Source organism: Crocodylus porosus, unplaced genomic scaffold (genome assembly GCF_001723895.1).
Source record: "Crocodylus porosus isolate Cpor-Errol unplaced genomic scaffold, CroPor_comp1, whole genome shotgun sequence".
NCBI classification, from domain to species: domain Eukaryota; kingdom Metazoa; phylum Chordata; order Crocodylia; family Crocodylidae; genus Crocodylus; species Crocodylus porosus.
Genome location: NW_017728947.1, coordinates 47716647 through 47732243, shown reverse-complemented (window position 1 = coordinate 47732243; position 15597 = coordinate 47716647). Strand labels below are relative to the sequence as shown.

The 15597-nt window shown below is 42.3% G+C and overlaps 1 protein-coding gene across 6 annotated transcripts in view; it reads left to right on the top strand.

Annotated features, from left to right (window-relative positions):
- The window catches only part of DCAF5 (DDB1 and CUL4 associated factor 5), a 100773-nt gene that overhangs the window by 82090 nt on the left and 3086 nt on the right, over nt 1-15597 (top strand). For all 6 annotated transcript variants that reach the window (XM_019551735.1, XM_019551736.1, XM_019551739.1 and 3 more), the window contains one exon: nt 3282-3409. In XM_019551735.1, the coding sequence (XP_019407280.1) occupies nt 3282-3409 (128 nt within the window). The remainder of the gene's footprint in view (nt 1-3281; nt 3410-15597) is intronic.

The following is a 15597-nucleotide window of genomic DNA, read 5'->3' as shown; positions in this document are numbered from 1 at the left end:
CTATCCAGGTCTGCCTGGATGTGGTCCCTGCCTGCCGGTGTATTTGCTTTACCCCACAGCTTGGTGTCATCAGCAAACTTGAACAGGGTGCTCTCCACACCCTCGTCCAGGTCGCTAATGAAGATGTTGAACAGCACCGGCCCTAGGACTGAGCCCTGGGGGACTCCACTGCCCACACCCTCCCAGGTCGACATCAACCTGTCCACCAACACCCTCTGGGTGCATCCCTGGAGCCAGTTTGCCACCCATGTGACTGTGCATTTGGCAGTGCCGCAGTCCCTCAGCTTGTCCCCCAGAATTGGGTGGGACACTGGGTCGAAGGCCTTCTGGAAGTCCAAGAAGATAACATTGACTTCCTCCTTCACATCTAAGCTCTTTGCTACCCGGTCATAGAAGGAGACCAGGTTAGTCAGGCAGGATCAGCTTGGCACAAACCCATGTTGGTTACCCCTCAACATCGCTTCTCCTGCAGGGCTCTCACAAATGTGGCCCTTGATAATTTTTTCAAAGACCTTCCCCAGGATAGAAGTGAGGCTGACTGGCCTGTAGTTGCCAGGCTCTTCCTTCCTCTCCTTCTTGAAAATAGGGACCACAGTGGCCCTTTTCCAGTCCTCAGGGACTTGGCCCAAGCACCAGGAGTCCTCAAACAACTGTGTCAATGGCTCCACAACAACACCAGCCAATTCCCTCAGTACCTGTGGATGTGGATGAAGGTCATCCAGGCCCGCTGACTTGGATACATCTAAGCCCTCCAGGTAATCCTTATCTAGGTCTGAACTAACAGGGACTCGCATTCTTCCTGGGCCTCTCCACACTATCACCGGAGAGCACCCCATTGTCAGCAGACAGGAACACAGAGGCAAAGAACTTGTTAAAGAGGCCTTTTCTCACGCGTCCGTCACCAACTGCCCTGCCCTGCCGTGCCCCGTAGGGGTCCAATGTTACCCTGAGACTTCTTCTTGCTACATATATACTGGAAGAAGGACTTTTTGTCATCTTTAATCCCAGAAGCTAATTTAAGCTCCAGTACTGCTTTAGCCTCCCTTACCATTTCCCTACAAGCTCGGGTCAGGGAGGTGTACTCCTCCTTTGTCCCTGTCCCCTGCTTCCATCGCCAGTACGTGTTTTTCTTCATATCAGTGCCACTTTCATTCCTGTTCTTCATCATGGCATGTGCATTTACTTGCATACCTGAATATGTAAGTGTGCATCTTTTTCAAACATTATATCTGTATATAAATACATGTTGGTTCTTCATACGTGCAGTGTCTAAAATGGGGGAAGACAAAACTCTTTGCAAGCTTTCAGATCCAGAGTCAGGCAGAGGAGAATTCAAAGATTGTAAAAGTTCTTCTAGGTAGAAAAGAAACTTCATTTTGCACAGGAGAGGTAAAGGATGGTGGGGTTCCCCTGGGTCTCAAAGACCATTTGTGAATAAGTTCCTCTATGTATATGCAGATTAGGCAGAGATAAAACTCCAGCAGGTTTCTTCTCTGAAGGTGTCAAATGCCAAGCAGGGAGTTGAATTTTGCTTATTTCCTCTTTAGCAATGAAGTTTACATTTCCAAGCAGCTAATTATGACATCTTCAATATTTCAGGGATATACTTGTAGTCATGTTGGTTTGGAAAACAGACCTAATAAGATGAAACACAAGGAGCTCCTTAAGTGCGAGTCACAAATGCAAGGAATCAGAACTTGTTGTAGAGGTGATATCTTTTATTAGACCAGCTAGATTTTTGAAAAAAGTCTTTAATTGCAAGCTTTTGGGCACAAGCACCCTTCTTCAGTTCGTCTGTCTGTCTGTGCTAACTTATATGAACTTCTTCATATATATATGAACCGAAGAAGGGTGCTTGTGCCCAAAAGCTTGCAATTAAAGACTTTTTTTGCAAAAATCTGGTTGGTCTAATCACCTCTACCACAAGTTTTGATTCCTTTTGCCTCTAAACCAATATGGCTACAACCTGGATACCAGTCACAAATGGTAATACAGAAACTGCAATAGTTTTCTGGTGCTCCCTTTTATGTAAATGCCATGTGTTTTAATTCCTCTGCCTCAGGGGCAAGGACTTGATGTAAAAAGGACAGGTGAGTATGTGTTATAGGTACCCTGCTGCACAATTTAGAGCAGTGGTGTCCAACTCATTTGACACTGTGGGCTGAATCCAGCTTGCAAGATTCTCCCAGGCTGAATGATCCACCTCCAACAGTGATGGAAAAACCCTGAATTCAGCAGTAAGCAAGGGGGTAGGAGGTGAGGGGACAAGCAGAGGTGGTGTTCACTCCCTTGGGACTCCACAGTTTCACCAACACAGCAGTTCCAGCAGCCATACTAACAAGCCCTTTGGGTTTGTTTTGGCAGTTTTAACCACCTGTGGACTTCCAGTTGCACAGCCTTGATCTAGAGGATATGAGTTATTACAGCACTTGGTTACATACTCTGGGCTTTGTAGCTTAAGCCATAGCAGCTCATGCTGTTAAATCTGGAAGCCTATCATTGAATTCCCATGTATCAGCCAAGAAGAGGTCATTTCAGTAACACACTGCAGAACAATTTTCTTGTTAATGTCATTGCCCAGAAGATTCCTTGCAACTTTTATTCCATCTCTGACACAATGAAGCGCATGAATTATGGAGCCAATAGCCTCTGTACATTTTTTTTATCAGCCTCAGGCTCTGCCATTAGTGGCTTAAACAGTTTCTTGCCAAATGTGGTACTTTTTGACATGCGTACACATTTGTCATACTGGGATCCAGAGCCTCTAGCATCCATTTAGGATTACAGAGATTAGAGTCTCCTCCCAGTGCAAATTTACTGTCAATTTGGGGCCAGTTCCCATTCTGCTTCTTGGACATGTAAGGGGCACTTAAGTATCTTAAGTGTGACTATTCCCACCCTGCTGGAGTCCCTGAAAAACTATTAAGGGTTCTTCTTTTGTAACATGCCCTTTTCTCAAGCTTAAGCTTAGATCACAAAGGACAACAAAGAGGAAGACCTGTTCTCCTTTTGCACAGATGTTTTTTTGGGTACTCCAGATGGGTGGAATAGGATCGCATTGAAATGCCTAATTAGTGAAATAGCATCTGGTTCATAATCACAAACAGAAGCACCCTGCCCTACCTTTGGTTTTCTTTTCTCTTTTATTAACTTTATATACCAGGTTAGTATTCTGTTATCAGTCTAGGCTTTAAACTTATTACAGAATAGCATTGAAGTATATTGTTAAATACACTTATGCTCCAAATCAGTTGTGGGTTTTTTTTCTTTTGTTTTTCTAGGTGGGATCGGCAGGGTTGTTAATGGTGCCTTTATGGTTTTGAAAGGTCATCGGTCAATTGTAAACCAAGTCCGATTTAATCCTCACACCTATATGATCTGTTCCTCTGGAGTTGAAAAGATTATAAAGGTAAGTTTCATTGTCATAAAATAGATTTATCCTTTTAAAAATGGATATGGAAACAGTAGGTTAATTTTGTTCATGACTTTTTTCCCCCAAGAGAAATTCCTTTGTCCCATCTTGTATTTCTAATGGAAGGGGACATGTCTGCTAGCTATCTGACTCCAAGCAGGTTTGTGTCCTAGGACCTGTTAGAACTGTAGAGCAGGCACACTCAAATTCTTTCAGAGGAAGAATTATGCTTTACTGGAGAGTGCATCTGTCTGATTTTTGTGGACACCTTTCAACTCAATCACTGTTACATGAACTCCTATTTCTCATTGCACTTCTGTAGGCACTACAAAAGTGGTATAGATGGAAAAATAACATGTTAGATATGTGTGGGGTTTTTTTTTTATCTTGAGTGTAGTTTTTTTAACATCTATAAAAAGCAGAGTTAGTAACAAGTGAGCAGCAGCTGTCAGCTGATCACCATCAAGTGCTCTGCTGTTTTGGAACCACCGTCCTGTGGTCAATATCTTCAGTTACTTGGCTTGTGAAGGAGAGAGGGCTTTTGTCTTTTATTCAGCTCTTTATTTATGGCTGCCTGTTTATTTTCCATGTGTTCAAAGACACTGTAATACCAGAATCATATTTCTGGTTTTAAGTTTTGGTATTTTAATATATTAATGCCATATTAAAATTATTATATTAACTCATAACACTGCATGTTGGTTTTATTAGAAATCAGTAAAAGTACACATTTCAGTCCAAATTCCTTTCAGTTTCCAGGGGCCTATGGGAAATGAGTGAGATCTGAATTTTGTTAATTTGAAATTCCCCTGCATAAGGAAACTATTTTTGAGATGTTGTCGTTGTTATTGTTTGTTGTTGGTTTTTGTTTGTTTTTTTGGCCCCAGTTGACAGCTATGTTATGTGGTCTCATGAGATTTCTAATATTTTGGTCTGGAATCAGGAAAACCTTTTGCAAGTCTTCAAGGCAGTTGCTCTTTAGTCTATATCTGACTGAAGTACTGGGCCTATTTCTAATTTTTGTAAAGAAGTGTCTTAAAATGTTTGTAAAATGAAAAATAAATGTACAAGTAGAATTGTGTAAGTTAGCTTATCTTTCTACACATTTCAGGAGGGAAAGGACACCGCAGGGTGTTTAAAATGTTCTGTCTTCTCTATAGCTGATTTTAAGCATTTACAGAATTTTCGGGAACCAGAAGCCACCTGGAATGCCAAGGGAAGTACATATTTGTCAGACTTCTGAATTCGCTCTCCATAAAGAAGAATAGCCCCTGCACTGGGGACATAAAAGAAACTGTATTTTTGTTCCTTAACAATAGAAACTGTTGTCTTAAATGTATGTAGAGCACTGGGCATGTTTTGCATACTGCTGTAATAGAATTAATCACTCTTTCTCTGTTTTCATTGATAGATGTAAACTGTAGCCAAATTTCTACCTAGGAAAACTGCTGCTGCTTTAAATCACTTGCTGAAGGGCTTTATAAGAGTCTCTTCAGTGCATGTGGCTGCAATTGAGGTTATTTGAGTATAAGTAAATGCTCTGAGTTTATTACAAATTAACTGAATTAATTTAACCCTGCCATGAAATATTTTAATAGTCTGCATCTTAGGGACATGTCCTGTCCCAAATCCCTGGGAATATGGCCTAATGCCCATCTCCATCACTCCCATCACAACTACTAATAGCCCTTTTGAATCCTATTTTAGTTCCTCTTTTTCCTCTCTTTTTCCACTGATGTTTTTAGTTGGCTTCTCTCCTTTTCTTCTGGTTTTCTTTTATAGTCTCATGGCAGATCTGCATGTTAAAACGGAAGATAGTATCCAAGTTGCATAATCTTACAAATATGGACACTGGACAAAGTGTGTTGTCTGCTCTTAAGGGAGGTCATTAATGTTCATTTTCCAATTGCTTGCCTGCTGCTGTTTTTAAGTACAGTTCTGCCAAAGGAATTTTTGGCTTTGTGAACTTATTGCAGTGCAGTTGAAAGTCTTCTCTCTTGGATTTTGGATATACTGACCCTTTACCCTGTGAGTCTTTCCTGCATGACTGTGCTTAGTCTGGATTAACTGTGGTATAAACATCCCCTGCATTGCCTTTGTATAGTTTTTGTTTTTTCTCTTTGCTTTGTGGTTTAAATGGTTGGTTCAATTAAGTGTCCCTTTATAGGTTGTAAAACTCTTTCAAAGATGGCTCTGCTTGAGTGCTTCCTTAAAAGACAGTTCCTGTTGAGTCAGTGTATGTGATGGAACTTGCTTAGCTGTTTTGAAACAAAGTCCTTAAGATCACACACTGGAAACAAATCAAGGAAAAAGAAACTTCCCTGTGTGGAGTTGCCTGGAGTTTATTAGAGTTTATTAATGTAGCTAAATATCTTCCCTTTGGCTATTGTATCTCATTCTGGCTCAGCTGGTAATGTTCCTTGTTTAGGGGCCAGAATGCCTTGGGTACACCCAAATCTGTTGGCAGTTCTTATGCTTTGCAAGTGCTGATCAGCGCCGCTTTACTATTAGAGGCACCATCCTTTGGTGCCTATACATGTGCTCTGACACATTCTAATGGGAATGCTGCAGCGTGCTTCGTGGTCACATGTTTGTAGCGCCCCGCGTTTCAAAAGGGCAACAGGGGTGCTTTAACTAAAACTTGTCTAACAAGCTTTAGTTAAAGTGCCCCCATGGTGATTTTTGAAATGCCAGACACCAAATATACACGGCACTGCCACATATTAATTGAAGCAACTTTCAGGAGCCACTCTAATTAAAACGCATCCCCACCCCTACCCAAAGCTTGTTTATAGACACCCTTTGTGTGCAGCAGCGCTGAAACTGGTCTGCACGTAGATCATATGGTGGCGGCCTCATCTTCTCTCCAGCTCTTCTCACAGTGCCCAAACTCTTAATGATAAAGAAAAATCTAGTGGCCTATTGCACAGTAGGCCACTAGATAGCTGTTTTTTCTACTGTGCAGATGGCTAAGGGCTCATGGAATGTACTTGATAAGAGGATCCAAGTACCGCCTGAAAGAAAAAAATATCCAGGGAAGGGTGGAGCAGAGACGGAAAGAAAGAAAACAACCATGTGAATAAGTAGCTTGAAGTGGGAGAAGGGAGAGGAACATCAGGAGTTGGTAGGCAATGTATGAAGAGGTATAAAAAGAGGAAGCAGCCATTTGGTAGAAAAGTATGTGGAAGGCAGAGGCAGACAGAACTGGTAGAAGAGAAAAATGAAAAGGAGATGACTATATTTATTGTATTACAGCAGAGGTGGTCAAAATGTGGCCCATGGGCTGGATGTGGCTGACCAGGCCATTCTATCTGGCCTGCGTGACCCCTGAAAAATTTAGAAAATTAATACTTATCTGCCCCTGACTGCCTATCAGGCGGCCCTCAATGGCTTGCCAAAACTCAGTAAGCGGCCCTCTGCCTGAAATAATTGCCCGCCCCTGTATCAAAATGAAGATGCTTTCATAACACTTTTTTAATCTAACCAATTGCTGGAGTTGCCCAGAGATACTATGAGATCAGCTATGGAAGAGGAGGTGCACAAACAACTTGTAGAGCTTGTTTTTGAATGGTCTTCTTAAGAGCTCTTCTCCCATCCCTGTCGCTCAAAAATCCTTTTGCAATTTTTTTTTTTAAAATGCAGCTATAAATATCATATCATAGCTGTTGGCTAGTATTCCATTTCCTCATCTGTAGGAGGCCAATGAGGAGTTTAAAATGTTGGATACAAGCAGTTGTTTGTCTGGGTTTTAATTTTTAGACTAGCTTGACTAAATTTAGCACTTACTGAAGTGAGGAACTGATAGCACCAGCATCTAGGCATAATACAGACTTTCTATTCAGGATTCCTACGCACTTCTGCCAACACATGCTATTTTAATTTGGTCTTCACTTGGGTCCCAGAATTAATCTCCAGCATAACCCTGCTGAAATCCAGTACTGTTACCCTAGGGATGATTTTGGCCTTTGAGTGTTTTAAAAAATTAAAGCTAAGGGAATGGAACTCACATGTTTGGACTTTAATCTGTTCTGGATTTCTGCACTGTACCCTCAAAGGAAAGCACTTTGGTTGAGAGAGAAAAGTTCTTAACCACCATGTACTCAGGCCTGGTGAAAATGAGCCAGCCCTTATGGAGACTCAGCATGCTTATTTTTTCATGTTTTAAAGTACATTTGAATCCCTAACACCAGAAAGGAAGAGTGGAATACAGTGTCTCCAAGTGCAGAAGGTTCCTAGGAGGGTATAATTTTTGAAGTGTGTGAAAGTTAATTTCAAGTATGGGGTTTGTTTGTTTTTTACTGCTGCCCTTTGCAGCACTATTTAGTATAACATCTTTCCTGCAAACTATACCTTGAAACCATTTAATATTAAGTGAGAAAATAATAAATATATAATCAGCAGGCCTGAGACACAGAATTGCAGGCAGTGGGGGAAAGATACCTTCAGATGAGATCTGAAAAGAGATAAAGAATCTGAAGCAAGGGGGAACAGATGACAAGAGCTGCTGACAAAACTTTGGTGTCCCCCTCCATGTGTTACATTTATGTAACAATTAACAAAATGGCTGACTTACTTGACAGGGATTTAAACTAGGATCAGTGGGGGATGGTCAGTCAATTAATAGTTCTAGCCCAAGTCATGTCAGCCACAGTATTGACAGGTTAGGTAGCCCAAGGGAACCTACTCTGACGGTAGCCCAAGGAAAGATCACATCCCAGTACACAGGGAAACCCAGGGCTTCCCATGGCATACTCAGCTGCCTGTATACAAATGCCAGGAATTTGGGAAACTAGCAAGAGGAACTGGCCCTTCTCCTGAGCGACAAAGATTATGATCTTGTAGGGATAACAGAGACCGGCTGAGCAGCAGTCCCTGGAAACTGCAGGGCATGCGCAGCCGCACAGGCTCATTCATGCCACACTGCCAGGCGCGCCTGCACAGTTGCACACACCACACAGCTTAGAGGAAATGCTGGTGGTGAGACTCTACCTGTGACTGGTCCATAGGTATAGAAGGCTTTACCTTGTACAGGAGAGACTGTGTTGGGAAGAGGGGTGGAGATGTAGCTCTCTATGTGAAGGAACAGTACACTTCCCTTCAAATCAAGTTTAGCATTCGAGGAGGGCATCTTGAGAGCCTTTGGGTTGAAATATGGAGGGAGCATGGGGAAGGGGATATAATTGTAGGAGTCTGTTACAGACCTCCCAACCAAGAAGAATTCAGTTGTGTGCTCTTCCCATGAGATGTCGGAGAGGTTGAAGTCCCCCATAATGACCATGCATCGGGAGCGTGCAGCCTCAGCCAAGATGAGGTTTATGTCATATACCTGGATTTCAGGAAAGCCTTTAACCTGGTCTCCCATGATGTCCTCATGGTTAAGCTGGAGAACTGTAGCCTTAATCATTTTATGGACTAATGGCTGGTGAACTGGCTCTGGGGTTGGATGCAAAGAAAATTAGTTGATGGGAGCAAATCAACATGGCACAAGGCAACCAGTAGTGTCCCTTAGGGCTCAGTACTTGGGCCAGTACTCTTTAACTTCTTCATAAATGATCTGGATTTGAAGTGCAGGGTGCTCCACCTTGGGAGGAAAAACCAGCATCATACTTATAAGCTCAGTAGTGCTACGCTCACTAGCACCACCACTGAAAGAGACTTGGGAGTCTTGATTGACCACAAGATAAATATGAGCCACCAATGCAATGCCGTAGCCAGCAAAGCAAACCAAACTCTGGCATGCATCCACCAATGTATCTCAAGCAAAACCAGGGATGTCACCCTCCCCTTTTACTTGGCCTTAGTGAGGCTGCAGCTGGAGTACTGTGTCCAAAGGAGAGCCACCCCCATGATCAAAGGCTAAGCGAGTAAACCTTATTAGAAGAGGTTGAGAGACATCGGACCCTTCAGCCTGGAGAAGAGAAGGCTTGGGGGGACTTGGGGGCAGACTCTTTTATCACATATAAGAGGTGTGCACCAGGATCTGGGAGAAGAGTTGTTCACCAGGGCTCCCCAAGGTATAACAAGATCTGAAGGGCCCAAACTTTTGGAAGGCCAATTTTAGACTGGACATAAGGAAAAACTTCTTTACAGTCCAGGTGTCCAGGGTTTGGAAGAGACTACCCCCAGAGGTGGTGTAAGCACATACTGTGGACTCAGTCAGAATGCCTTTGGATGCTTATCTTGCTGGGGTGATTTGACCCCAGCAAACTTCCTGCCTATGGCAGGGGGTCTGGCCTTGATGATCTTGTGAAGTCCCTTCCAGCCCCTAATGTCTATGAAATCTATGATAATTGCAGCAAAAAGTGGCAAGGGTGCTACACATGCACCCTCTAGTGTGCCATAAAATGGCAAACTGCACATGAAATTTTCTACGGATAAAATGCAGACCGCTCTATGGCTGGTGTGTATGATCCCTTAAATTGAACATGTGGCCCAGGTTGACAATCAGCTAATTATCTTTTGGCACCAAAACAGGGTCTCAAACTGGCACTGGTGCAGTCCAGGGCTGCACCAGATGATCAGGTGATTGTGGGCCACAGCACCGACCTGTGGGCATGCAGAGGACCCTAGATCATAATCCTGGGCTCCCCTGCACTGGCAAGTAGAAAGGGCAGTTTGGAGTCTGATTTCCCCCTTCCCTACATCATGCCTTCTTTGTGTGTGGCATAGCAGAAAGCACAATTGTTGGCTCAGGAATTGCGATGGTCAGGAATCGAATCCCCAGGCACTTCTTTAAATAAATATGTTCCAGGAGCCTTCCACCAGCACTTCTGAAATTCTGGAAGGTGTCCCAGCAGGACGGGGAATCCCAAAGGAGGAATATAGAAAGGCTATTGAGATGGAAACCAGAGCAAGTGCAAGGAGAATGTCTGAAGAAAAGGCCTTTATGCATTAGGTTCTAAAATAAATAGACAGTTGTATAGGTTGATGGATGTTTTTAAGATGAATGATGTGGTCTCACTTGTATGAAAATCACCAGTGTATTAAAGATAGGGGAAAAAAACATTCATTCTTGTTACTATGGTGACAAGCTAATGTCTATGGCTATCTGCTTCTGCTTTGTAGGATAATTGGATGTAGTCAGGTGGTCCTAATTACTCTCACATTTAAGAGCATAACTTTTTATTTCAGTCTTTTATTTTGACCAGATATGTGAATTTTGTGTATGATACCTCCCAGAGCTTTCTCAATTCTGACTTCTCCCAAAATCCATGACATTCTGGGCAGCACTTTTTTTTTCTTTCTGCAGATAACAAAGGCATCTCAGATTCATATGCAGAGCTCCACTGCTTAGCTGTGCTACCTGCATGTTCCTTGAAGCATCCCTGGTTCTGCCCATGTAGGTAGAGCAGCAGTTCTGCCTCTTCCACCTAATCTGATTACTATTCTAGGGTTTAAAACCAAATTTGGGCCCAGAGTGAGCAGTAATCATTTTGCCTAGTGACATGTTATTAGGGGATGAATTTTTTTGGTATTGTCTTGAGTTCAAAGCTTAGTCTCTCCACTTGTTTCCTCTTGTATCAGAATGACTCTAGGATGAACTCGATAAGCAAGAAGTCACTGTTCCACCTGGAAAGGGACTTTACACCCTTTGGGTACCACAACAGGGAAACCAGTTGTTCTCAGCTTTCAGACCCTCACTTTGTAAGAGAAAGCACGTTTGCCCAGTTGGCTTACTGGGGCTTCTGCATTGCTTCTTCTCCCCACACAAATAGAAACTTCTCCAGACAGATCCCTGCTAGACCAGATCAGTCCTATAGAGTATCTGGGGTTGAGGCCCTGTCTTCCACAATGAGGCATTCTTTGTGAATAAATCTCAAAGCTTCCTGACCCATCCTCCTGCTTCTCTTCCCTCTGGACACATCTGTCTTGTAGGAGAGAGAAACTCCACTCCATTTTTTTTAAATATTGTCTTCACTATATTGCCTGTGCTTGCATGGTGACTGATCAAAGCTGCTGGTTATAGCTAATAACCATGATGTGGAGTCTGAGCACACTTGTGGTCTCTTTATGTATAACTTGGTTCAGAAGAAATTCTGATAATTTGAAAAATGACTTTGGAGTGGATTCCCAGTCCTTTAGGTATGTGGGTTCATAAAATCTAAGAGCTGGCTGATTTGTCTGCTGAAGAGCTAATGACCTGTGAGTCGAGAGAGAAGCAGAAAGAGCCTTTCATCCTATACAGAAGAAATTTAGCAAAATCCAGGAACTGATCCCTGAGGTGATTCATGTCCAAGAGTTCTGAGGACTTGGGTTTTGTGCATAGAACTTACGGCACTTGCAAGGCTGCAAGGAAAGGAGCTTCCGGAAGCTCATTTGCTGGAACATAGAAACAAGATACAAACGAAAGTAAAGATTGTCCTTCAGCTGGTGGAGAAAGGAAGCCATTGTAATGGTGTATCCCTGGATATTGATCTCAAAAAGGCCCTCCCCAGTGCCAGCCTTTCAGGGTGCAGAAATGCATCTGAGGCATCATATTCTGTAAGAAAATACGGTCATGGTAAGGGAGGCTCCCAAGGACCTTTTAAAAACAAATTATGGTCACTGTGGCACTTCAGGATTTCCACCATCAACTAAGGAAAGTAAGTTCTGATTCAAGAAAACACGGTGTTCATGACACACCCACACACCAAGGAGATAGAGGCAGTTTTAAACTGAAATGCTTAATTGTGTGTTTGTGTGTTACTTGGGTGGAAGGTCATATGGCTTGTATCAGGGCAACTAATGTAAAAGGGACACTGAACATAATAACACATGAGCAAAGCCCATATCAGTAGGCAACTAAGAATCATCCCTGAAGAAAATAGCGCTCCAGCTGAAGATCTATGGAAGTAAGCTACTCTTAAAAAGTCAGACACATCCAGTTAGAACTTCTGGGTTCAGAAAAACAGTCAAAATCATTGGGAAGTGATTCTCTGGGTGCCAGACAGACAAATCGGCAATGATCATCCCTCTTTCTCTCCCTTCATGTAATTTATTTTGTCACTTCCAAATATTAGAAGAGGAAGTGGCAGTTATTTTTGTTACCCTTAATTGGCCAAGGAAGTCATGGTGTCCATCTCAAGGCCTGTTGCTGCATCAGTCTGTGTAAATCTGACAGTGTGGCTTTTGTGTGTCAAATTCAGTAAAGCTTCTGTCATGGATTCCCCCCTGCTCAGGACCACCAACCTTGTCTGGTATCCCTGAGTATGCCCTGAAGCCAGCTCAGGCATGGCTTTTGGAGTAACTTCTAACGTTTTGGTCCTTGAACTCTCCCTAGCTATCTATAGCCCTGCCTCAGGGAGCTAGCTTCCAGTTCAGCTCCTAAGAGAAGGACTTTTTACCTACTTCAACAAAGGCATTTAGTTGAGGGCAAAGACCATGCATCAAGACAACCCTGCCCCCTTCAAAGGGTTAAGCAGTCCCTCTGTCCCCGGTCCAGCCTGCACAGCCCTGAGCACTCCTAAGTTAGCTCAAATGCTCTCTCTCCAGTCTTTGCAGTGCCAAAGCACCTCAAAGAAGCAAAGTTGTTTCTCTTGAATTCTCTTCAGATTCTCCAGATCCCAGGTTGACTCCCTGTTTTTTTCAGGCTGTTCCATCCATTGTGATGCTCATCTCCTTCAGCTTCCTTGAACTTCTCCTGAGCATCATCTCCATCAACAAGCATCTTCAAATTTTCATTGATGAATGGGTCTTTTGTCAGGTAGGCCAGGTAACTCTGGCCTCAGTGTCCCTTAAACCCCACCTTGTCCCCCTCTTGCACCCTGTACAAGTTAGTCAGGGAAACTAAGACGTGCAGCACTACCACAACATGAACACATTTAAACTGTAAATATTACAACAAAACCCATTGTCTGTTACAGATGCCCTCTTCATTCTCTGTGAGAATTTACACAAAATTCTCCAACCAGACCAAGATAAATCGGCCTTAGTATATTGAGTTAGTTCAGTTCCTCTTTTAAACAGGATAGCTGAGACTTGAACTCATGACATCTCACAATTGCTTGGCATGTATTTTCAGTGGTAAATAGCATTATAAATGCAGGAGTGAGTCGGCCACTCAGTTGTATCTAGATTTCTTAGTCAGCATGTATAGCTAAACTATCAGATCCATCTTCCTTATCAGATATTCTGGGGTAGAACATGGACTTGGTCACTTCAGGGAAAATTTTGCAAATCTGCTCTTTGGTCATCCTATGAAAAAGACATTACATGGATTCCCTTTGTTTGTCCACAGAAGCATCCTTCAGGAAGATGCTACAAGTAGTTGCTCCTTAAAAGTTTGTTTATATTCTCACTTAAGGAAGTATGGAGTCTTTTGTCTTTCTCCCCTACATGTCTCTCCTGCCTACCTTTTTCTTACTATATGTTACATCCCAATTTCAAGATCAGGGGAAAGGTTCTGACCCAATGGAAAACTTGTCACCTGGTTTCTTTTTTCCAAAAATGTTTCACCCTCTGGTGTTCCTACCTAATGTAAATCTATTAGGTCTAGTTCTGCTGAAGCTTTAAAGTATATGAATATAGTTAATACCATTGAAGAAAGCTTTATTGCTAAAGAGTTTCTTCAATCTAGAATTTGTTCTTTGGTTAGAAATCATCCAATTAGAATGAGGGCAGAAGAGCTATACAGGAAGAAAAGTGCAGCCTCAAGAGCCTGGAGCAGGGGGGAAGAACCTTTGCCAAGAAAATAGGTTGCAGATTTTCCATTTTCAGTTAAGTGCTATATTGATCAGCTGCGCTGGGAGACAGCCTGCCGAAGCACTGAAACATAGAATCATAGAAAATTAGGGTTGGAAGGGATGGCAGGAGGTCATGTAGTCCAACCCCCTGACTAGATAGTTGACAACCCCTGCTCTAGTATGCCAATGTTTCGCACACATTAATTCATCTTCATAAAACTTCCAGCCTGGCTCTCATTACACCTGCATTCTAGTGTTGGGGGGGTACATTGACAGCACAGATGAGATGACGTGCCTGGTATTTGCTCCGAATCCTGACACTGTAATAGCCCATAGCAGTTGCAGGTAGTAGTTGCAGGGATTGTCTGAGACCATCTGAGAACGCAATCTCAGCTGACTGAGAATAGGGTCTTGAAGTACAGGTGATTCTGTCAGCTCCAGCTATAATACATCTATATGTAATACTGGGTTTAAATTAATCTGTAACAATATAATGCTTACTGTTTAGTTCAGATTAATGAATCATCCATATTGCTTTTTCATTTGGGAGTAAAAGTAAGAGGTGAGAGGATTGTAAGTATTGTATTTGATAGTTCATTACTAAATCTCGAAGCCTGGGGAAGGAGACATAACACCAATCAGGAAAACTTACAGAAACACTAGGGTCTGTACAAGTAGCACAGACACTTAATTTCCTAATTTTACTCCCCAGTTCCCTTCAAAAGTACTATAAATAAAGGTCAACACACTCCCGTTTCCTTTGTTTTATGGTACTTTAGGAATGGAAAACTTCCTTCCCTTTTTGACTAGATGTACTGCTATCCTCTGACTCCAAGAGGCTTGCAGGATGGGAAACCTAGTGGTCCCTCACACTTTTTTTTTTCTTCAGCACAGTTTATCAAATGGAATAGTAACACCCAGCTTTTCACCTGCCTGCATTCAGCCTCCTGATTGCTGAGAAGGTAAATAGGCAATTGGAAGAAATGTCACTGCACGTCATTGTAAAAGCAGCTTCAGTTTCCTGGGAAACAACTGCTTTCATTAGTGCTTATACTGTACTGCAGGCAAGAAACTATTCTTGCCTATCATGAATAAGCATTGCCTATTACATAAAAGTAAAATGCTGCAATTCTGGAAAAATAATAATCTGAAATATTGAAATTATGAGCGAGTTTTATGATGTGCGGCTTTTCAAGTTTTGGGGGGTATACATTATAAAAACACCCATGGCATGGGATAAAAGGAGCCAGTACTCAAAATAATATGTAATACTTGCTGGGAAAATGGCTAAACCTAAAGCATGATCTTTTAGATTATCTAGGTTGCTTCAGATGGGATTGATTCTACCTTGAGCATGAGATTGGATTAGATGACCTCCTGAAGTCCCTGCCAGTCCTACTTTTCTGTGATTTTTTTTTTTTTTTTATATTGGCAGCTATAATATTTGTATTACTATTCTGTTTTTAAAACAATATATTTAAAATTATGTTTGTATTATAAGCAACTCATTTTTTCTTCTTACAG